This window comes from Syngnathus floridae, chromosome 6, assembly GCF_059516105.1.
Source record: "Syngnathus floridae isolate MCC-2025c chromosome 6, RoL_Sflo_1.0, whole genome shotgun sequence".
NCBI classification, from domain to species: Eukaryota; Metazoa; Chordata; class Actinopteri; order Syngnathiformes; family Syngnathidae; genus Syngnathus; species Syngnathus floridae.
Window position 1 is genome coordinate 8,856,571 of NC_142418.1, and position 25,439 is coordinate 8,882,009.

General features: G+C 39.5%; 1 protein-coding gene across 4 annotated transcripts in view; it reads left to right on the top strand.

The window, feature by feature from the left end:
• cdh13 (cadherin 13, H-cadherin (heart)) overlaps positions 1–25,439 on the top strand; it is a 169,387-nt gene that overhangs the window by 135,290 nt on the left and 8,658 nt on the right. For 2 of the 4 annotated variants that reach the window (XM_088379246.1, XM_088379250.1), the window contains exons 11-13: positions 4,398–4,540; positions 17,411–17,644; positions 19,335–19,553. In XM_088379246.1, the coding sequence (XP_088235372.1) occupies positions 4,398–4,540; positions 17,411–17,644; positions 19,335–19,553 (596 nt within the window). The other 2 variants (XM_088379249.1, XM_088379248.1) reach the window with 2 other exon arrangements.

The window sequence follows — 25,439 nt, forward strand, 5'->3', positions numbered from 1 at the left end:
AGTTTGCTTTTAACTGTGCTGCTGTGTCTGCCTCTGCATAAATGTGCAGGTGCGTGTATGTGCGCAGGGAGGTGTGTGCGTTTGCGTGTATGCACACGCGTGCGTGCGACTGTGTTGTTTGTGCGTTCGTGCCCTGGGATCTGCAGGTTAAATGCATTTGACATGGAACACAATCCATCTGAGCCATGAATCTCAGTTGATGTCATTCATAGGCAAAGCATGCACATCTGGGATTTTCGCTCGCATACATTCCATACATGTATAGAGTATCTTACTGAAATTTACCAACACTTGGCTTGTTTACTCTCATAGATGATCCTTGAACCCACATAAGCCTATTTAATAGCTCAAATGTCAGTTTGATTATTGTCATTATTATTATTATTATCATCATTATTACCATCTTAATTATCGATTTTTAAAATCACATCCCTTGCAACGGCTCAACTGTATAAGTGTGTCTCACACGGACATAAACGCGTTGGGGTGAAAGCTGGTCTCCAAGTACATAGCACTGGCATATTTTACATGAACTGTCTGCAATGATCTGCTCCATATGAAGGTGCTTGATCTGTTTAGATCTCCTGCATTGACTCCAGCAAGTCATTTTCTGATTCCACCCTATAAAGGACTGCGCCTCACACACCGATTTGAAAATGAATGTGTAGCCGCTTTGATGGGCTGTGAAGTCGGCTGTGTTCATGCCCCCAATTTTGCCATGCCTATTTCTAACTGCTCTCAACTGTGAAAATACAAAACGTAGTCCAGTCTGCCCATTCCAAAGTTGATGTCATGGCTTAAAGATAATTGTTTCAATTCCTCCTATAATTTTCTCAGTTCCTCCTAGTTACTCCTACTCTTTTTGAGTGCAATTGTTTTTTTTTTTGTCACTTTACAGTGTGTGCGTGTGTGTGTGTGTGTGTGTGTGTGTGTGTGTGTGTGTGTGTGTGTGTGTGTGTGTGTGTGTGTGTGTGTGTGTGTGTGTGTGTGTGTGTGTGTGTGTGTGTGTGTGTGTGCGCGCGCGTCCGTACATGCGTGTGTGTCTGATTGGGAAAGTTCAAGAAATTAAATAGAATTTATCGTATTTTTTAATTATGAATCATATATAACACGGCTTTAATCATAGTTTCCGCCATTACAGACAATTGCATTATCCGGCAATAATGAATATTCTTTCCTGTGTAATTACGTGTTCCTTTCACAGAAAATTATTTGATAATGAAAATTATGATTTCAGTTCCTGAACATGTTCACTAATGATGTGAGTTTTGAAAAATGTTTTGTGTTGTTATTTTTATTTTGTCTGTCACTGTACAGACAATAATTCCCCAAGTATCATCTCCCTAATAGTAATTAATCCCACCAGGAATGCGCAGGGGTGTGCTGGACTAAGTTGTCGTATTTTTGCAGACCTTTGCAAGCTGTGGCACTGTGACACATTTTAAAGAGCGTGTTTTGTGTCGTGCATGTGAACACAGCTGTTTCGCCACCAAACGGAGTGCCTCTTCTTATTCCGCTAAAACGTCGCCTGTGAGAGCTGTGCAGATAATAGTACTTGGCATGGAAGAAAAAGACACTGATTTGCTTAAGTCCTGCAGAAGGTCAAGGTGTGTAAAGTACTTGGGTGGATGATACTGTATAACGTTGACTAAGGAGATCACTTATCTGTCAAGTAAGCAGTTTAAGAGCACCTTCATATATGTTCATGAAGGCCATTATCATAACAATGGCAGTGAGGTGACTTCCATGTTGCTAAAGAGAAATAAAACAGCACAGTTATAAATAAAAAATATGTCTGTGTTGTTTACTGCACCATTTCTTATAAAGTTTTCAAATTTCACTTAAATTTGTAAGTACTATATAAGGGTTAATACATACCGTATTTTCCGGACTATAAGTCGCTCCGGAGTACAAGTCGCACCAGCCATAAAATAGATAAGAAAGAAAGAAAGAAAGAAAAGACATATATAAGTCGCACCGGCGTATGAGTCGCATTTTGGGGGGAAATGTATTTGATAAAATCCAACACCAAGAACAGACATATCATCTTGAAAGGCAATTTAAAATAAAAATAGAATAGAGGCAACAATAGGCTAAATGATTTACGGTATGTTATGTTACATGACATAAACAACAAACTGAGAATGTGCCTGTAAGAGTTATTCAGATAACTATAGCATAAATAATAAGCTAACAAGTTTACCAAATCATCCGTGTCAGCCTAAATCATTAAATCCAATGAAATCTTCATCCTCTGTGTCACTTTTAAACAACTCCGCTAACTCCGGAGGTAGAAGATGAGGTGCTTCCTCTTCTACATCACCTCTGTCAGACTCATCGTCAGTTGCAGTTCCAATTCCAACTATTCCAGCCTTTCTGAATCCTGACACACATGCCTAGACCACCCTTTTGTGGTTTAACATGTGAAATGATATAATAATGTGTTAATAAGTTCACACATAAGTCGCTCCTGAGTATAAGTCGCACCCCAGGCCAAACTATGAAAAAAACTGCAATTTATCGTCCGGAAAATACAGTAATATTATTTAATCTAGTAATACATAAGTGACCTCATTTTAACTTTTTTTTCTGCTCTGAAGCATTTGTCCCGGTGACCCAATTGTGGCTTCTTTTTGGTGTTCTCTATCCCTAGTTGTTTATGTTGTTTTCCTAACCTTCCTTTGAAAAATGAGAACATCTCAAGAATCTAGGTCATACATTATTCAGCAGCTCCCCTTCCATTTTCGGTTTTCACTGTGGCCATATGCAAAGTAAAAGACACGGGATTTAAAAGAAGAGAATAGTGGAACCTTAGATGTAAGGCTTGAAGACTCTCAGGTTGCCGTGGGTGAGGTAAGAGAATAGGACAGGCACTGATTCACTGCGCTGCAAGGACAAGGCTTGTTGTGTGATACATCAACATTATGAATTACTGGCCAAAGGCTGACCTAGAATGGTCAGACAGTATCTACCAGTTCTGTCTCAACTGTCTTAATTTGTTACAAAGTTAATGACAAAGATGTTGTAGAGGAATGGGATGGGATGCAGGGTTCTATGTTTAACTTTTTCAGTTGGTGACCCAATACAAATTGGGAATATCTTCTCATGTCACAGTTGTTTGTATATTTACCTCTGTGTCCAGACTAGATAATAATGAATTTTAAAATCCAAACAAATAAAAGGAAACAAAAATAATCTAATTTCCATAAATTGTCCCAACCGAGAGAGAGCGAGAGAGAGCGAGAGAGAGAGAGAGAGAGAGAGAGAGAGAGAGAGAGAGAGAGAGAGAGAGAGAGTGAAGCAGTTGATAGTTTAGGGTCACACCAAAACTGGCTCCACAGTATTAACAACAATGTCTTAGCTCATATATGTATGCTTTTGCATTGAGCCAGCTTCCCACCCTCATCTTCTACGGTACATAAATGCAACTCAAATAGAAGTTAATCACATCAGTAAGTTTTCAATATTTATTTTTATTGTATTGATTCCAGTCCAGTCAGTAAATATCCTGATCACTAGTGGGGGACTGTAAGGTGTGAATAATTCCTTTTATTTGGATATTTTTTTAAGTGACTAATTGTATGCATATGATGAATTATAACTATAATTATGTTATGATGGAAACTTGATGCTCTGTATTTTTAGAAAACATTTTGAATAAATGAATGTTGCCAAATGCTCTCAAAGAACGTAATTTGTAAATGTCAGCCATCCATCTTGATCACTCAAATGTATCACTTTCTTCACTGGGATAAACACCACTGAATGCAGAGCAATCAATTAAAATCACACTGCTTTGTATTCAAAACAACATGCTCCTTGCATACAAATCGGGAACCCACTGAATTTGGTGCTGTGAGAAATGGCAACAATGAGTTGGCTGTCAACTTTTTGAGTGCAGCACTAAACCAGAGCTGGGTAAGGCTCAGAAGGTAGCACTTTAGAAGCAGCTTTCAAATTAGAGGCTGGGGGGAAAAAAGTAGAAGAAAATATTTTTTTTAACAACTTCAATTCAAGTGTGATGCCCCCTTGTCTTCCCTTCCTTCTTGATCTGTCTCATCATCACACTCCCTGCTTCTTCTCCATCACTTTTCTCTTCCTCACGCTTTGCCTGCTGTGAATTTAGATGAAGTGCTCAGTGGCCAAAAATAAGTCAGCACAACCCTTTTAACTTTTGCTTACACACACTCTGCAGTTCTCAAATAGAAACAGTGTATTAGCATCGGCCATGGGCCATCTCTCTTTCCCTCTCTCTCTCTCTCTCTCTCTTTCTCTCTCTCTCTCTCTCTCTCTCTCTAATTACAGAAATCTAAAATCTGTCTCTTATGATATACATACTACTGTGACTGTTCATGTCCGTACGACTGTAATCCGAAGTTTTCACCTGTGTACCTAAGGTATGCCATCCTACGAGATCCAGCAGGCTGGCTGACTGTAAACCAACTGCGAGGAACTGTCAACACATTGGCCTCTCTGGACCGTGAATCTCCTTATGTTCATGACAATAAATACACCGCTGTGTTCATCGCCATCGACAACGGTAAGACAAAACTTCAATGACAGGAGTCTGGATAATGTCATATTTAATCACATGAGCACAGCTGGAGGTCTGCGGTGACAGCTTGCCTTTGTAATCACCCTAAAATTCCTGTATTAAATCAAATGTTTTGGGGGAGATATGTCTATCTTTACAATGCTAACTTTTTAACAACTCACAGTAATGTTTGATAATTACTGAACAAATTAATTATTTAGAAAACCTGTTAGACTGACTAATCGCTGTCATCGTTCATGGAATAATCGTGTCCAATCAAAAGGCTTGGTGTAAACTAGCTACTGTGTACATATTGTTGGAACAATGGGAAGGCATTATTTGGCTCTGCCTCTGTGGCAGCATTTGTTCAAAAGTTGGCAGTGCCAGTGTAACTGTTGAAAATCTCGCCATAAGTTAAGGAAGCCTTGAAAGTCCAACACCACCTTTGTCGTTTTAAATCTTGGTCCATGTGTAGCCTGAACTCTCATTTGTTGAGTGAAATGAAGCAAAGCGAAAAGATAGAGAGACTCTTTTGAAGAAGAGGCATACGTAGACAGAAATTGGGAGCCGCATTGTTGGTTAATCTGTTTCTATTATGAACATTTGAAGAAGAACTTACACTGGTCTTCACGCACGAAAATCGAATCACAAGTCAAATATCAGCACTTGATACAGTCCAATGTATAATCCACATAACATCTCTATGGTGGGGTATTGTTGCTTGATGTCCGCTATTTCGTTGGCTTAAGCCTGGGTTGATTTCTCATGCCCAGAGAGTGAGGCACAGGGATGACGTGCTAAATGTTCACATCACATCAATAAACCGAGTCTGTGCAGTCGGTGTGCCAATAGATAATTGTTTGTATGCTTTTGTGACTTTAGCAGTCCTACACTTTGCGTAGTACAATAACATTTTCTGAATATTTGGCAGGCAACCCAATGATAATTGGCGTCAGTTAAATTAGTTATTTGAAATCAACGACCGCTTACAGGACCTCGAAGGCACTTTAAGCAGGAACAGAAATGCATAAAACAAAGTTTCATTGAATGCATAGTTACATACTACCATAATTATTTCCTTAAATTGTAGCTTGTGAGAGGCTGCTTGCTGAGGAGTTGTGTGCCGTCATTAAAATCAGTTCACCGGAACTGGACCTATATAACACAAGGAAGTGAACCCAAGAGAAAACAGTCGTTAATTACTTGCACTAATGCTACCACTGTGACTAAGGTAACGATCTGGAGAAGTGGTTGAAAAACAGTAGTACGGGAGATAACCACATGAATGCAAGCAGGTGATGTGGATGACAATAAGTCTTACACATTAGTACATTGGCGTGGCAAGATGACTTTGTTCATTTTTAAATGATCTTCTGAGGCAAGTCAAGGTACCTTGAAGACAGAGTTGTCCCTTTTTGAAACCTTACCATCGTAAAATGCACCAGTGGTCAAAATATAGAAAAATCAACCCCTCACACAAAATTGCACACCACTGAGAATCGGTTTAAAGATCGCTTTAGGAGCAACTTTAGCACCCTAAAGTAGAATTCATCCTTTTTCTCTGTTACCCTGCCATTGCTTAGACCAAACAAAGTGGCTTTGGGGAAAAGTAAAAGGCCTGATGCTACTAAATATTCCTTATTGGTCCTTTGACCAGCTGCTGAAGCCTCTGAGTGGATACATGCAACAAATAATGGAGAAAATGTGCTTCCAAGGGAAATGAAGAAATCAGATATACAGTACAAAAATAAAAAGTGATATGGAGTGGAAACAGGAGAGGATCAGAGGATTTAAGGAAGTCGTGAGGTAACGACACTGCTGATGTCAAGGTCAGAGGTCATCTCAACTGGAAACAGCCTCACAATGAGTGTGAAGTCTGTAGGTTTCACTCTATTGCCAGAGCTTACACCTATGTGCACAGTAGGAGTGGCTGAGAGGCTGTGGCTTTTGTCCATCCTTGAAGTGTGAAATTATCTGTTTTGCCCATTTTGCACATGAGCTTGTGAGCACATACGCTCATGCATCACAACACTGTTCACACCTGCACAGCAGGAGAGAGAGAGGGGAGAGATTGGGAATGTGTTTATTATTGCGGTTGTGATTTACATTGGTTTGCAATTGCTATGTCTTATACTTTATTTTTTATTTTCATTCAACTTCAAGAACAAAAATCTGTTATTGAAATGTAGCACAGTTTTACAAACTCCTTCCACAATATGTCCTTAATGGTCTCTTTTTTTAAGTTGATAGATATGTATTGGATGTGTTTTGGATGAATGGACTCATGCTCATTTTCCACCCACCATAGGTACTTTACATACGCTCTTTGTAATGTAATGAGTTTCTGTTTTTGAGTTAATGGATTAAAAATCTGTAGTCTACTTTGCACTGAGAAGACCCGCAGCGCTTGGAAGAGTGCTTGCAGTGAGCTTGATGGGCTGTTTATATAAACTCTGAGCAGAAGTTGCTGGTTTTAAATCTCTAGCTTATTCTCTACCACTTTCTGCTTCCCTCTTGGAACAACAGCTGTGCCTGCTTTGTACCCCCCTCTGTCTTCACTTGGGTCTTTTGTATTCAAGGTCTGTGTGTTTGTGCATAAGACGATTACAATTCACTGACTGTGTTCTGTGTTCATCTCGCTTTTCAATGACTTGGCCATAGTGTGCGCAGTAGCACCTGATGAGGTGTTTGAATCCATAGCTATAAGGAGATCATTAGTCACTTTAGCAAGTGCTGTCTCGGTAGAATGATTTGCTCTAAACCCAAACTGAAAAGATTCAAATCAATTATTGGCGACCATGTAACAAACTAAGTTTGTACTTGTCAAACTCAATTGGTGTTGGTTGAAAGGCATGAATTCTCTGAGGGCTTATTTGGATTTATGTGTGTGTCTGTATCTCAATCATTTTAGCCACTTACACTAAAGTATTGAATTTGCATATAATCCGCTCACTGGGATTGAACAGCGCAAAGAGGCCTCTGCATTCAATCACCTCACCCTTCAACTTGATATAAAAAAAAGTGGTCAGAAGCACAGAGATGTTGAATCCTGATAGTTTTTGTAATATAACCTTCGGTCCTCATATGCATGGAAAATAGTTTGTGTGCACGTGTGTGGGCGTTACACCAGTAAAGCTCACATAATAGCTTCATTTTAACCTTTGAGAAAATTCAGAAAAAGATTGACAGTTATGTGGGTGCATAGACAAAGCTTAATGCGTCTTTCTGCATATGTCCATCGCCGAGTTTGATATGAAATCTCTCACCGAGCTGCCTCATTGCGGTGCTAAGTGCTGGGAATGTGTGCCACTCCTGGTAATGGGCTGAGTAATTTTCCTGTTTCAGTCGCTGCCATGTCACCCACACCCAGTGGCAGCCTGGCAGGCTAAATGCAGATAAATGGACTAATGTTATCTCTTTAGCCTGCTGTGATCAACCCGCTTCAAACTCCATCAGCAAAATAATAAAGCATAACGACTCAAAGTGTCAGTCTAGGACATTCACATTCCCAAGCCCAATTTCGATTCACCGGGAACTGCTCGTAATCCGTAAAACACACACGCACACACTGACTATTCTATTCACTCGAATAGCTAGGAGCACAACTCTCCCAAGAATCTGATTCAAAAAGACAAAAGATTTCTTGTTCAGGGCCAGTTCTAGATTCAAATGCTCCCTGTTTTGTCATTAGGTTCACTTTGACTTCATCTCGTACATTTTGCTCTTGCCAATGCCTTCATGGAGACAGACACAGAGGTGAAAAGTTTAACTACCTTTCTGAAATGTGTTCTTGACCAGCCAACCAATTATGACCCTGTGTAGCAGAAGGGTAAGGGTGATGCTATCGTAGCGGGCAGAATCAAGGCATCTTGACCCAGGATAATGTCAGTCTAATGGGACACGCTCTGGAAAGTGTAGATGCACTCAGCTCAATGTTGTTTTACCTCCCCTGTCTTGTTGCATTGCCTCATTAACCCCAAATTCTGTTCTTTTTCGCACCACCTCTTCAAGTTTGCACTCCCACCTTTTCTCCTTTTCTATTTGCGTCCTTTATTTCCTCAATCAATTCTAAACACCCCAAAGAGCATTTGTACATAATAAACAGGCTCATGTTATTCTTGTAATTCAAGGGTATTTTTCTGACAGGGAGGAAGAATCTCCTGATAACATCTTTTATGTGAAGAAATCATAATTCTAATAAATTCACATGCTAATACTGGCAATACTGGCAATGCTCTGATTCAGGAAAATATCCATCCATCCATTTTCTGAACTGCTTTATCCCCACGAGGGTCATGGGCATGCTGGATCCTATCCAAGCAGTCTTTGGGCGAAGAATTGGTTGCCAGCCAATCGCAGTCAGGAAAATACTGAAAAGATCATTTATCAGTCTTTCTCAGCATATACTATATGGGCTAGTTCCAAGAAAAAACACTGACAGTGCCGAGGGAGAGACTAGTTTGTGAACAATCTTAAATGATGAAATCAGGCAAAGGCTGTTGATAGAGTTTGTCTGTCTATTTAGCCAGACACGTTCTCATTGCAATGATGATGTCAAATCTGCCTGAAGTTTAATTCCTAACGAATGGTTTGCACATCCTTGGTGTGTCGGCCTGTGCTAAATTGAAGCAAAGATGTGATACTTGTAAACTAATGACTTGGAGACCCACTATTCCAAAGTGTTGGCAAGATATAGTTTGTCTCAGAGACATCGTCAAGGTTAACAATCCATTCTCATCTCTTGTTGTCATCTTGTGTTCTCTTTGTAAAATATGAATGGTCAGCAACCATTTTCCACTAACAGATGATTGAAAATCACATCGCAGGGTTCGGGTAATGACTACTTACAGCTCAGTTTGCGCACGTCACATGACGAAACTCAGACAACAGGTGAGCAGTGAAGAAACTGCATGAAAAGCAAACGTAAACCATGTGACAGACGTAGTTTTAGCTAATGTGAATGCTTGAAAACCTTCTTGTGAATCACTCACAATGTGCTCACTGTGAGGCTGGAGAGACCTCTGTTTTAATAGTGACACCAAGGCCGCTGGTGGAAAAGAAATGACTGACAAGTATGAAATAAATTTGCCAAGTTAGAGGGCACCAGCAGGCAGAATACTAACACCAAAGTAACACGATCAATAAAAACATGTCGTGAATCACTCGGCATGATAAACTGCCTTGACTCTTCTGATGAAGCAAAATCACACAACTTTTCTGATTTATCTTCTTTCTTACTCGTGTTAGAGTGCTGTAAATGGGTCAAATTTGTTTATGAAGCATCACCATGAAGAAAATAACTTATATTATTACGCTAGTGCAAAAAGAGCTTAACTCGTAAGGCCATTTTATTATTTATATTATTTATTCATAGGCCTTCCTTGCTATCACTTTTTATAATAACCAGCAACTGATAACCTAAACTCTATTCTGAAAGACTGGCAGCTATGCACCTGTCTCGAGCACAGCTTCTCTCCCTGAAGTCATCTCTCTTAATGAGAGGCATCTTCTGGAATTGGCAGTGACTGGATTCATTTACAGTTTTGATCAGACAATAAGATTAGCCTGATGTCATGTGATAGGTTTGCTGTAGCCTTGAGGATGCTGAAGAGTAATGATTCATAATTACGTCGGTTTCTTCCACAAGGTCTAGAATTTACCATGCTAAATGCCAAACTAAACATCTAGAGCTGTTTTCACACCGCATTCTCAGTTAATTGACATTTCAGTTGATCTCCTCAGAGAGAAAAAGAAAAATATTCATATGCCCCCATTACAATGTTTAGTTGTGTGAGGAAGTAAGGACAATGAAATGATTGACTCAAAAGCAAGTGAAAATAGTTGGGTTCAATACAGTAGCGTTTAGTTTGATAGAAATGGACTGCTGTGACGCTTCGGTAGAAATTGCAAAGCTGACAGGCTGTCAATGTCAAAGGTAAGTGTGCACATTCCTATTAAATTGCTCCTTGTTTTATTTATTGTATCACCCATGGCTCTGAGACATTTGAAAAGGAATATGCCAGCTGCCAACCGGGTGCTCGCCGCTTGTAATGGTCAAGTCTGAATGGCTGGGAGCAAGAGGCCACCCGACGAGCAGCTAGCCATTATCCTGGTGCCATTATATGCCATTTAAATGAGTGAAAGTGGAATTAAGGAGCACATTCGTAGCATCCTAACACACTTAACACCTTCATCAATTATTAGAACCTCTTTATCCTCTTGAGTGACAAAACATACATGATTAAAAATTAATTCTACTGAGTTGAATAGATAAATAACAGGTTATTTCATCATGCACGATTTTTTATTTAAAATTGAGTTAAGATGCTTTATTGTTCGATACCGGCTCCGGCCGTCCTGTGTGTAGTTTGCATGTTTTTCCCGTGCCTGTGTGACTTATCTCCGGATGCTCCGGTTTCCTCCCACATTCCTAAAACATGCATAGTTGGTCGATTGACAACTCCAAATTGTCCGTAGGTGTGATTGTGAGGTGAGTCTTTGTTTGCCTATGTGTGCCCGACTGGCGACCATTTCGGGGTGTCCCCCGCCTACTGCCCGAAGTCTGCTGGGATAGGCTTCAGCAAGCCCACAACCGTCATGAGGAGAAGTGGTTCTGATAAGCTCTGTGGCCTAGTGGTAGAGTGTCCGCCGTGAGACTGGAAAGTTGTGGGTTCAAACCCCGGCCGGGTCATACCAAAGACTATAAAAAATGGGACCCATTGCTTCCCTGCTTGGCACTCATCATAAAGGGTTGGAATTGGGGGGTTAGATCACCAAATGATCCCTGGGCGCAGCACCGCTGCTGCTCACTGCTCCCTTCGGGGATGGGTTAAATGCAGAGACAAATTTCACCGCACCCAGTTGTGTGTGTGACAATCATTGATAAATGAATAAATAAATAAATAAATAAATAATAAATAAGTCCCAGGTTTCATGCAATATAGGGGTGGAGAAAAAATATATATTTCTGCTCAAGAAAAGCATGAACAATGCTGTGCAAAAACAGGTCATTTTGATCACTGCACTGCTGATCTCAAAATGGCGACAACATCAACACCAAGGTCACAAAGGCATGTTTTGGACTCGGATGTGAGGAGTTAAGTCCTTTTTGGGTACCTTAATATGTCAAAATGTAATGGAAAATATGTGCGGTTTGAACTGACCATTTTTCAGAACGGTATGAAAACAACGGCCAGTAAAATAATTGCCATGTAAGAGAGCCACTATTGTGAATCTACACTGATGCTTTATTTTAGGGGCGGGGGGAAGAATTTATCAAATGATTGAGTAGGCACCACCATTGAGAATATTTTAAAGAGAAAATCTATAAAAATGGGTAGCAGTGTACCTCCACACAGCAATTCTTTATTTCTTACATCCATAAATGAAATCATGCATCCTGCATTAGTACCTTGTAGGTGTCACAAGGGTGAATAAACAGGAGGAAATGTGGATTTAGATAGCCAGTTTACTGTTTAAGGAACTTAAGTATCTTTTGTAAATGCAGAGGCACTTGCTCTTTCCTTATATTTATTTACTAGAGAAACTAATGAAGTTGAAATGACTCATGGAATCAGAGTTTTCACAATTTATCAAGCATCTGGAGCCTAATCTTTTAGGGCAGAATAAGGTTGTGTTCATACAAGTGGATTACTTCACAAGGGTGTTGTTATCCCTTTCTTGAGCCTCTCTACTCCTGCTTTCAATGATTATTTCAGTCTTATTTGGTGCACTTAGCTGGCTTTTGTAGCGCTTCTGTGGGGTCGATTCTCAGTGACTGTGATGTAGCTGTAAATATTACTTTGGATAGTTATTTAACCGTTTATGTCTTAAATTTTATTCAAAGTGCAAATAGTGGGGCGGCCAAGTGGGTGCATAGAGCATGCTATTTAGGATGCGATGCAGAGGTGTATTTGGTAGGATTCGAATATTCACCGCTCATCATGTCGTTCCCACCGTACCGCTTCAAAGAGCACAAAAAAATAAATAGAATCAACAGCAATAGCCCTAAGCCAAAAATGTGAGGGCAGTGCAAGATAAATGCATTATAAAAAATAAAAAAAAAAAGGAGCAGGACTGTGGAGGAATGGGAAAGAAATCTCAATTTGTAGCCTAGAGATGTGGATTATCCCTGACAACCCTAGAAACCATCGAGTCTGCTTATGCCTCTCATCTACGGACATACCAGGGGAACTGCAGGGTGATGAAATTGCCACCCCCGGGCAGGTGTCAACAGTTGGAGACAAAATAACAGAAAGAAAGATGCGGAAGTTGATGGAGTCTGCCACTGAAAAAAAAAATCATTCTTATGTTCCTCTACAGGGTGTCTATCACCCAAGATGAGGTGTAGAAATGACAGGCAGCAATTCAAATCCAAATTACTAATGAGGTTTGAAAGCAAGGTGCACACTTTCAGCTTGATAGTATCAATTAGGCACTTTTTCTGCAATGCAGTATCTTCATAGGTTAGTTATGTCTTTACTTGTTATTAACATGTTTTCACTTTCAAAACCAGGAGTTAGGGTTGCTTGATTATGGAAAAAAATATTAATCACAACTATTGTACTTTCTGGACTATAAACTGCACCTATAAGCCACACCAGCTAAAATTCAGGGAAAATCCTGTTTTGTTCATATATAAGCCGCACTATAAGACGCTGGTTCTTCAAATGAATTGTACTCTTCTCTATTACCTGGATTACCAAAACAACAAATTTTATAATGTCATAAAAATCATGACAAATCCATAGATACGCTGCACCAGACTATAAAACGCAGGGTTCAAAGCTTGTGCAAAAATTATTTTATAGTCCGGAAACTACGGTATTTTGGTAATAACTGAAATCACAATTGATCAAAGGATCATTTAGTTTTTGGTGCGTGTAATAACCATAATCGGGATTAAATTTGAATTAATCGCACACCTCAAGCAGGTACTGCTGTGAAGTACAAATTGTCAAACCTGGACAGTTGGATTTCTATCAGGCTTGACCGATACCCGCATATCTATCAGAAAAAAGCTGAGCTGTCCCAATGTGTCCTATGTACAGTAATAACTTTACTTGGGGTCATGTAGTCATGTCGATGTATTGCATTTTGATATCATTCAGTGTTTGTTTCAGTAATGGTGTTTTTCTGTGCTTTTGTGCTGTGTGCGTCAGCGATGTGGTTAGGTGCATTCATCTTTTAAATTGCTACATTTTGAACATAGTGTCGGGTTAAAGTGCAGAAAAGCCACTATTCCCTCACATTTTTGCATCTATAAAATGCTGATTTTGCATGCGTATACTTCCGCTCAATGTAAATGGAGAATGTTCAATCTTAAACAATGTTTAAATAAAAGGAAGAAAAATGAAGGCTGTACAGTATAAACACCCATCCAAACTTTTCTGTCATTTTTACTAGCTTGCCACATCCAGAAACCCACAAAAAGATCGGGTTCCTTTATGTTGAAATTATTCCGAGACAATGTGATTAACTTTCTTACTAATACCACGAAGGAGCGCATATTAGACAACTATTATGAACACGTACAGTAAGATAATTACTGTATGTTACAAAACCAACAGGGAACTGGTGTCATAGTTATAAGCTCTGTAATGTCATTTGGAAATGGGGCAAAGCAAAAGTTGAAGGGAATTATTCAATTATTATTAACACAAGTTACTTGATGTTTCATTTCATTACTGTGTCTTACTTAAACACCCATGTAAAGCTGGAAAAAATGCATCTTTCATTGACACATACTATACAGAGGAATAACGTCAGATTTAGTGTAAAGCAGAGGTCTTCAACCTGCGGCTCCGGAGCGTCATGTGGCCCTTTCCTCTTTCTGCTGTGGATATCTGTGGGCCTTGTTCACTAACAGAGACATATGTTACAGTAAATCGTCTCCGTGGCAAAATCCAAACCACTGACAGATGATAAAGCCAGCGTTGCGATCTAATGGAACCAACTTTTGTGAATGGGAGGGGTAGTTTGGGATAACAGCGTTAAGGAATTTTGTCCTCTTTCGAATTTGTTTATGTGCTTATAAACTCTGTTTGTGCATGTGTGTATCTGCCGCTCTGTCTGTTGGCGCTTGTCACTCAGCAGCATGCTCTGATTACACGCACCCGGAAACGAACAAACGCCTCAAAACAATCCAAGGTTTGAGAGTTTTTGAATTGATCAAGTATACATACATGCAGAATCTCAAACAACATTTCCATAAATTTACACATGACAAACAGCCGTCAAAAAGATCAGAGGCGCACACAATGCTACTTGCATGCATGTGCCATAATTTTGACAGATATGGGTAGATGTATTTTTTTAATTTTAGTTCCTACAAATGCCTCTTTGCTGGGTTATATTTATCTCTTACTATCTACTTGAACAACTTGTGGTGTTTGTTCATTCTCGTATGAATATGCAGGTTTTTTCTGCAGCATGGTTTGATTGAACTGTGTAATGAGAATATCAATGCAAATCTTGTGTTGTCAGTTTCTTCAAATCTTTTGAAGAAATGGTCAAATTTAAGAAGGTTATAAACGTTTTGGGGCCATCTTTTGTTAGTTCCAAACTCCATGCATTAGCTGAGATGCTTTATATGGGGAAATAAGAGTGCAGCTCATGCAAATTGGAACTCGGCAGGCTGTCATTTACAATTGGTTGGGACTTCTCAACATATGCACAGTGCCGAGAAGAATGTTGACCAGGCCTCGTGTCGTAAATAGAATGGTGATTTTGTCTAAATGCTTAATTTGTCTGCAGAGTAATAATATTTAAACACATTTTTTTAGTGAATGAGCCCTTGCTACTTTGGAAAACAAATTAGTGATTAATTAAAAATTTAATTATATTGTTCATTTTTTTAAATGCTAATTGAAATTTTAAATCCAAAAATAATGCTGAGGCTCAGGAGCAACAATCTCAGGGAAAATATTGTTTATATTGATAAGTAAAGTGGTCCTTTTAAGTTCTAGTTGTCAGATGACCACGTGCTGGAACACAGAAGCAGTGGCCAGTTTTGATTTGCTATCTTGGTTGGCTGCATGTGCATAATTTAAAACTTGTCCTTAATTTTATTAATAAGAGTAGAGGACTCAAAGAGACAATGTATGTTTCAACCAAGAGTCTTTTATCAACGTTTTTTTGTTCAAAATGTGTTTATGTGCAGAAATAATGTGAAAAATTGTGTTCTCTGTAGCAGTTTATGAAACACTACACTTAAAAAAAGAAGCAGTTATCCTTACTTCAGATGTCAAAAGTTTATGTGGCTCAGGGCTCAGATTATATTCTTGTAAAAATGCAAATGCATCCAGATAGATTTATTTTAGAAAGCATTACAACCACAGTTCTTACCCAGAGCGTTCTTGACTTTTTTTCTCTGTTAGTCTTGGTGCTTTCCAGTTGGAAGCAGCTTGACAGCTGCAAATGTTCATGCTCTCTGGGAATGTGTGTCTAATCTAAGCGTTTCTGACAAAGTGGTGAGTTGCAGAAGGCAGCGGACAAGTTGGAGTGATGCATGAGTGATTGAGTGTGCACTACACCCTTCTTCATTTGGGAAGACAAATTTCATTTAGAGCTAGATAAGCACATGGATGACTGCGTCTGACATCACATGGCAAAAATTCACATCTTTTCACAAGCGTACAAGTTAATCACATATGTTGAAATTACACAGTACTTATTTGTCATTTTTAGTTTGCATCTTAAACTGACTGTCAAGCCCAAAACACATCTTCATATCTCGTCAGTAATAACAATATCGAGTAAAAGGCCCTCTGACAACACCTGGCTAATTTTCTAGAAAAATGTAGGCGAAACAAGCCACAGTGGTTTGGTTGTCATGGTTACTTGAAAAGAAAAAGATTTCTGCTGGCTGGTTATAAATTTTCTTTCATGGAGGATTGGGTGACAATTAACACTTGGATTCACACTCGAAATGCTCAAAAGACACACACACACACACACACACGCCATATATAACTGCAAAATGTCTTCAAGGGGGAAATAAGATGCAATAAACAAGTCATAATAAAACCCATGTGGATTGAGATTTTTGACATTCATCTTAGGTTCTGCCCCTCTTTCTTTTCATTTTCTTTATTCCAAATGTCAGTGGGTTTCGTTATTGCAATCTTTCCCCAAATATGTATTCACAACCACTTGTGAAATCAAACTATAAGGCTTTTCTTGTGTGCTCTTTTGCACATTGTCCCAAAGCACATTCCATGACTTAACGTTTCTTGCTTTTAATCACTGTGTTGCGCAGCCACATCACCCTCATCCCTCTTATAAATTGTCTGCAAATATGTTCAACGAAAAAAGGTGGAGGAGTCCATTTTCCAATTACAGATCTTGTCTATAGGTGTTAATTGTAGACTGACCTTTGAATCGTTTTTATATGCCTTTCTTTTTAAAAATCTAATCTTTATTAAAAGCAGCGAAAGAGAAATGTATTAGGCATCCACAATAAAAAGCAGATTCTAAACTGAGTAAAACACTCTTTTGCATTACACATCCATCCATCCAGCCATTCATTTCCAAAGTACTTTTGCTTCTCCAGTGTCAGGCTACGGGGGCAGCTGATTTTCATTCATTCATTTGTTCGTTTGTTCGTTCATTCATTCATTCATTCATTCATTCATTCATTCATTCATTCATTCATTCATTCATAATGCAAGTCCTAACAAGCCATGACAAGTTATAATAGCACATAACACCTGCACTGGTTCATTGTAAACCAATTATTATCATGGGAAACCTTTAAGAAAAATCTATTCTTGTGTATTTGTACAGTATACTTGAATGTAACAAGGGTGCCTCTGTTGATCTCGATTGATAAAGTACGTGTACTAACTGATAAAAAATGTTTTTGTGTGTATACAGGCAGTCCCCCTGCCACAGGTACTGGCACGTTGGTCATTCACCTGGAGGATTACAATGATAATGCACCATTTGTGGTGCCATCGGTAGCACGGGTGTGTGAAGACGCACATGATATGAATGTGGCCATAGTTGGTGGACGGGACAAGGATCTACCACCCAACGGGGCGCCTTTCAAGATAGAGCTGGGAAAACAACCGGGACTTGATAAAACCTGGAAAGTTACCAGGGTCAACTGTGAGTATTTTATACTTTTGCAGTATACATTGTAGATATACTGTAGTTGGTACATCACAACTACATTTTAAACGTATTACATTCAACTGTGATCAACATCAGGCAGTTTCACGTAGGATAGAATGCAGTGCAAAACAGAATTGCATGTATCTTCAATGTTTAAGGGGGAGTTCAATAAGTTTAAATTCAATATAAGTAGTGCCCTTGGGAATCCACAAAAGGTAAGGATTGGCACTGAGGATCAAGAGTAAGGAAGGAAAGGCTGTGTGTTTGTGTGCGTGTGCGTGTTGTGTGTGTAGGCAGACAACCAAGACATTGATTCTCAGTTGCATGGCCGACAGCGCTGTCTTTATGTGTTTGAGCGACAGAGCAGAGCTTAAACTTGCCCACAGGTAATACCTGTGACTGACAGCTGGAGAAGGGGGCCGGGGAGGGGGGGGATACTCCTCAGTCACTAATTCTGACTGTGTTTATTTGTGTGCGTGCATTTGGTCTTATACTGAAAATATCGGAATTTGAATATATTTTATGCATGAACACATGCATGCATTTGCTGACCATACATGTGAAATCATATAACTCTTATTTTAGATGAATTTTCAAGAAGCATCCACTGCACATTAGCCAAGAAAAGAAAATTATATTAGAGGAGCTAAATATAGTGATGCCTTAAGATACAAGTAACCTGTCTTATGTCTTTTAAGAGCTGTCGTTAGGCAGATTTTTTTTTTTGCTCTGACTTATGAGTAAAAGTTTCAGATAGTGGCGGGGGGCCTCAAATATCAAATTAAAGATTAAATAAAACTACACACGTTTTTAAAACAACCACAAAACTTTGCTTGTAATACTGCTAACTTAATGCTAACACATAATAAGAATCTCTTCGCAACAACACATGTAGACAATAAAACGATGCACAGGCATATATTCTTTATCCTTAGAACATTTAACTCCTATTACTGAAGTTACTGCATAAATCTGAAAGTGATCTGTGTCAGCATGACCGTACTATAAGCGCCTCCCCCTCCTAGTGGCCCTGAGCCACTGATTCACGAGCTGTTGCGTTCTTATTTGTTTACGTTATAACTATACGTTTTTATAAAGTACAATATGATAGTGTTATTTTCTCTAATAGAAACCCATGACATGTTTTTGTTGTTTTTGAGGGGGATCCTGGAAAGGGATTATGGTATTTTCACTATATCAATGGAGAAAGAGGATTTCAGGTATGAGTGTTACGAGCAAGGTCATAGACCCAAATTAGGCACCGCTGTATATGTTCTGTCTGGCTGACTCTGTGTCAGCCCTATGGCAATTAATTGAGGGTGTACCCCACCTTTCACCCAAAAGATAGTGGGTAAGATAAGTCACATAACTGACCAGAGGTTTGAAGGTACTGTATATTCCCGCTGCAGACCAAAATGTGGAAACTGTGTCAAGATGCCATTTTACCAACCATTAATGCTAACTTAATTTATGGATTGTAATGGATCTTGGTCCTACAAGAATTCATTACCTCAGCCAAGTTGTTAAAAATTGAGCCACCACTGCGCTTTTTGTTCTATGAACCACTTATGTAGTTTCCTTTGTGAGTTATGCTGCTTTTTTGTGTTTGTTCAAATGTATCAAGAACATTCTGGGGGATGATGTTTTGACTGACTTCGATTTCTCTCTGCCTCTCCCTTTTTAGCCACTCACTCGCAAATCATGTTGCTACAGAGTCTGAAGAAAGCCAACTATCAGCTGCCATTGCTCATCACTGATTCAGGGGTGCCTCCTCTGTCCAACAACTCAGAGGTCAAAGTTCAAGTCTGCTTCTGCAAGAAGAACAAGATGCTTTGTAGCTCTGCCCACTCACACCACGCCAGCCTTCTCGTCATACTTGCAACACTCATGCTTAGCCTACCCAGTAAGTATCAACCAGCTTGTAATTGTTTCCCTCAGTCGCTTAAAACATACTTTTAATTATCAATAATAAACATGAAACTAAGTTATTGCGGATGACATTCTCTGTCACTTCATAAATCTGAATACCCTGTCAACAGTCTTGATTTAGATTGTTTTTTGAATAAAATGTTAAATAAATTTGGCTATAAATTATATGTGAACCAATCCCACAGTAATAACCTTCAGAATACAAACGTGGCAACATTTGGTCACTACTCACGCTACTCAAGTACAGATTTATGGCTGAGGCTTTTTCTGTAAACATCTATTTCAAAAGCCCCTCTTGTGTTTACTGGTAGAAACCCAATATGTGTTAAGAGCCAATTAGCAACAACATCAATAATTCACCCTTATCCATTCACAATATAAATTTCCAACAGCTATATTTATAAGAAAAATCTTTAAGAACCTTGAGGGACTGTATATTGAAGGACTGTTGTAAAATTGCTTTAATATTTTGCACCAGAGGTGAGAAAAGACAAAGCGATGATGAAAAGAAGAAAGGTGAACATTTAAAAGACAGTTTCAGCGAAAGTAGACACCAAAACAACCAAGAAGTAGATGGTGATTTGAGCCCTGAAGGAAGGTGCATGAGTCGTTCTCCTATCATTGCTTAGCTGATTTACACTCTGCAGTGAAGCTCATTGAAGAAAATCACAGCCATGTCTCTTTGAGCACTCCTCCTTATCATCTTGCAGTTTTGTTATATTGATCCTCCATCTGCCACACTACATGTCTTCTATGGCACCTACATACTATTCATTTTAAAATTGCTTCCCTTGTAGTTTTCATATCTCATGCTGTTTCTTTAACAACCAAAAACACTCTCACGATATAACATCGTTTAATTATGTGGACTGCCGTATCAAGAAGTCCGTTTTTGATTCTTCTCACAGTTTGAATCGATTTGGCAATTGATGCAGATCAATACATGTGTGTGTGTGCGTGTGCGTGTGTGTGTGGGTGTGTGCATGTGTGTGTGTGTGTGCGTGCGTGTGTGCGTGCACGTGTATGTGTGTGTGTGTGTGTGTGTGCGTGCGTGCGTGCGTGTGCACGTGCGTGTGCACACGTCTGAATTTGTGTGTGCGTCTGTGTGTGCAGGTTTGGTGGCGTGCACGAAAAAAATCATACGTAGACCCAAGTGCAGTGAGGCACACAGTTAAGTCGGAGTTCAGGGAAATCTTTTTTTTTCCAAAAAAGCTTACAGAACGTTCAGACAGGGCTGCAAATCTAAAATAAATGAACAAAATCAACTAAAATGAACGTCTTTTTACAGGGCATGTGTTTTGGTTTGCTTTGAATGAGTATGAGTCACCGCCAGTCAACGGCAGGCGCACGCCTTCACAGCATGCGTCTTGGACAATTTATTAAGCTCCTTCTTTGAAAAAACTAGCTTTTGGTTGGATGGCGGTGTCTTCGATGTTGATGGCCTCTCATTCCATTGAAGCATATATGCATGCCGTAAAAGATGATTCATTAAGCTGGATCGAGTTTTAAGTGGGGGAAGCACTTTCATCCATGGCATAATTTGAATTTGATCTGTACATTCTCTCTTTCAATTTCTTTAAAGAGTAGCCAGTTAAAGAAAACTGTTCCACCTGCAGATTTTACGAAGCACACACACATACATTATTACATGGCAGAATCAACACCGATAATTTATGGTGATCATGATTATTTCTAAATTGATTCAATAACTTCTGCCTCACCCTAAAACCAGAATAAGATCATTACAGATATCTTCAAATTTGTTGAAGAAAATAAAACGATCTTGGATTGTGTAAAAACGAGTTTCTCTATTTTTTTGCTTTATAATAGTAATTTTGATTCAAGTCTGTAGTTATCAAGGTTGTTTAAATATTGTTTCTAAATTTGTTGACAGCATGAGCAAAAGGGGGACAATTTGCTTTTAAGGAATGCTCATATTTGCAGTTGCCTCTGCGTCTGTGTTTTAAATGCTTGACATTAGGTTCTCATTTGCCGATCCTTTCTACTCTCAAAGATGGCTGTATTTATTCACATATTATAAAAATCTACTTTGGCATTCAGTATCCAAAGAGATTCTGCAGATGACACATTCGTTCCCCTCTGACCCGGAGCATATGCAAGTCGTTTGATTTGGACTGTCCAGCAAGCTGATCTTAAGCGGATGTTAGGCTATGAGTGCAACAAGCAAGTCCACGTGTCCCTTTTCACACTGCCGCCGTTAGTTATGAGCGACACAGGCTCCATCCAGGTCAAACACAGAAAGGCTCGGCACACAAGCCCAGCAGGCACCTGGAGAGATGACTTTTACCCGAGCTCATCACAGACAGCAGCACTGGTCCACAGATATTGCCGACTGATCACTACAGTGTTGAATCTGAGAGGTTGATAGAGAGCCACACAGGATAATGTTTCTATTCCCTTATCTCCAAGCTGAACTCTGACCCTGACACAGAGAGATGAAAGGAAGGGAAATAGAATGAGGCAGAGGGAAGGAATGGGAAAGGGAGATGAATGTATGGAGATTAAAATCTTGTTTTCTTCTTTTATGGCACAAGAACAGCCTAGTACAGTCTATTCCTATGCGTATATGCTGTATACTACTACAGTACAAGGAGTATTTGGATTTTGAGAAAATATTGCAAAGATTGAAAGAGTTAAATGTATTTCAAGGGGATATACTGATCACTGAGTGTCTGCACATGTAGCAAATGTTATTTTCATCAGGATTCCTAAACAGTAGCGCAAGGATGCAAACAGTTTTTCTTGTTGCCAAGAATTTTTGAGAATGTTGGCGAATGCCCGGCGAACGTCTTTGAGACCGTTTGACGGAACCCTTACAAAAAATCAACTTCTGGGCCGCGCACCAACCCTCGCTAACCTTCGCAGCTCAGTGAGATGCAGGGCTTAGGGTAGGAAAGTAGACTACACTGTCTCCTAAGAGTACACATGTAAACTGATGTTCTTTGTGTCACTAATGGTCCTGTATTATCTCTCCTCAACAGCTTTTCGGATGCACCAACCATATTTCCAAAGCTGAAGATGTATGGCTGAAGCTAATGTAAAAGCACAGACAGTATAGGCAATAAATAGTTCCTACAGATTGGTGGCTTGGACTTTAACTAATCATGCCTATGAGAGACTATGACTTACGAAGTGCTGTTTTTATGCACACACACACACATACAGTTCCCTTATATAGTGCACAGAATTCCCCCACTTTTGCTCGATTTAGGTTTACAAGCTCAAACCTCAATCTTGTCCATGCAGGATTACAGGCTGCAGCAATAAATTGGTTTGAAGCTGTCTGTGGTGCACTGCAGGAAACTTGATTGCTTCTGCTTTTCTTTGTCATTTCAGCAAGAGTCTCAGAATATTGAAATTGCAAGGGTAAAGGAGAGTGGGATTGCAAGGGAGTCGTAAAACCAAACAATTTACTACTGAGTACTGCAAAAACTCTAAAGGAAGATGCCGCTAATTTACCTAGGATCCCCGGGGTATTTAGTCCACACTGTTTGTCTTCTCTGATCCTCCACTTCACTTCGACAGCTATTTTATACTTCTACAGCTCTGCACAAATCCCCTTTCCAGCTTGAGCAAGAAAATGTTTATAGGCTTATTTACTCCTGGAAAGATCACCCCCCCCCCTCATTCTTTTCTGTTTCTTTTGAAAGCAGCCACGCATGGTGTATGTTAGGGGATTGTCTTTGTTCTCTGATTATTCTGTGTATACTCTTTTATCCTTGAGTTGAAATAAAAATAAATCATGTTGTTTCCCGCACACATCACACATGATCATGGAGGAGTCTGAGGGAACATGGAACGAGTAATGAACAGTCTGTCCCTGCAATACTGTCTGTCTTGAAGAAGGCGAGCACATATGATCCCAACGTAAATGGTTCTTCATCGACCGATTAATATATCAATCGAACGATCGATCAATCGATCGATTGATTGACCAGCCACAAAAAAAAACTATGCAGTTAAAAAAAAATAAAACAAAAACTACAATATATTGTCCCAACAATGTCAGCTGTGAGGTTCATCAAACCACCCCCTGGAAGCTTGGCTCACTTAATAAAATGGTGGGTGTTTTTTTTTTCCTCCAGCCTTGGTGGTGACTTCTTTCAACTTCCATCAGTTTGAAAGGAAAGCATCTGTGAACAATGACCCTTTAATTCTTGCCACAAAATTTTCCGTGCAAGGCTTTTAGTTTGTGACACTTGAACTCGTAAATGGTTTCTCTTTAGTTTCTCCCTCACTGGACTGATGAGTCCCTACTACTCCTACTCCTACTACTGGTTCTGAGATCATTTAGATGGGACAAGTGGCTCATACATTTGCCCGTTTTCCAGTATACCTCTAATTATAATGGCTCAAATAGTGCCAAGTATTTCTAATAACTGAGGAGCTTCAGCGTGTGCTGAAAACATAAGGACAAACCTGCATTAACTAAGCTGTAGATTCTTTATGAGCACAGGAGTGAACTCGGAGGGAACTGTGGAGTTGTGAGAGCTGCTTTCCTAACAAGGGACAATTCCAGCAATGACGTCTATTACTTATGTATTTCATCCAATGGCAAAAGAAAGGATGTAGGTCAAAGGTGCACAGGTAGAGATGCCCATCTCTCCAATTAACTACAATTCGATACGAATCTTGATACATGAGGGGAAACATGATACAAGGACGGTTTGATTTTTAAACTAACAATTTAATTCTGTGGGATTACATTTCAATTTAATATTGTATTATTCAAGAGGATATGATGCAATGAGTTTCATGGTGACTTATAAGTTCACTAAATGTGCCATTTCCTTCTCAGACATATCCCTCCACTGAAAGACTATTTGATATCTAACCCAGTATATTGTTGGGTGTAACAATTCAATTTTGTTCAATTGGATCCACTTGTGCTTTTTCCATCACACACAAAATTCTGATTCAATTTGGGTTTTTTGTTACAAGTACACAGTGCATACCCCAAACTACAACAGGAGTACTGAGAGGCTAAATTGTATGCAAGATGCACACGCTAAGCTGATGCAGAGCCTGTATTGCAGCCACCTCATACATGATCTCTCTCTCTCTCTCTTTCTTTGTATCTTCTCTCTGAAAGTGTCTCACAAGTCCTTTGGCTTTCCCTCTGTGGCACTCTCAAGTTGTCTTTTTTCAGCTCTCTCAACACTATCATCTGGAGCTTTCAAAATCTTTGCCTCATTATTACTTTTCTGGCGCAGAAATAGAATGCAATGGGATCCCACCCTCTTCATTATTAACTATGAAGATGAATATTCAGCATTTTAGCAGCCGAGTTTATAATGAACATATATTAACAGGCGACTGTTGCAGACTAATAACTCATGTTATAAGGTTGAATGTGCCCCTCTGATAAAACCCCTGGTCCCAGCTGGACACCCTCGGTAAAATTAGTCTGGATCTACTTTTCTGGAGGTGTCTTCCTGCAGCACTTAATCTTATTCAATGAACTCTCACACTGTTCTAGTTAACATGGTTTAGCACCACATTACGTTGCCCACTCTGCAACCATTACTGCCTGGTCAGCCTAGAAGGGGGGATTTCCCCATCTGTTGTACCTTCTCAAGACATCTTGTTTCCCATTATGGGTTTGGCCGGTTTTCCTTGCCCACATGTAGGGATTTAGATTTGAGATGTTGTTAAGATTTGTCAACTGTGAGCCTGTGAAGTCCTTCGAAATTATTTTGAAAACAAAAGGAAAGACTCGCAGAACACACACATTAAGAAACAGACTCAAACTCGTTTGCAAACAAAAGGAAAAACATCACAGAACACACACATTAAGAAACAGACTGTCAAATTGCCTCCCCCTCAGACAGCCTTTTCA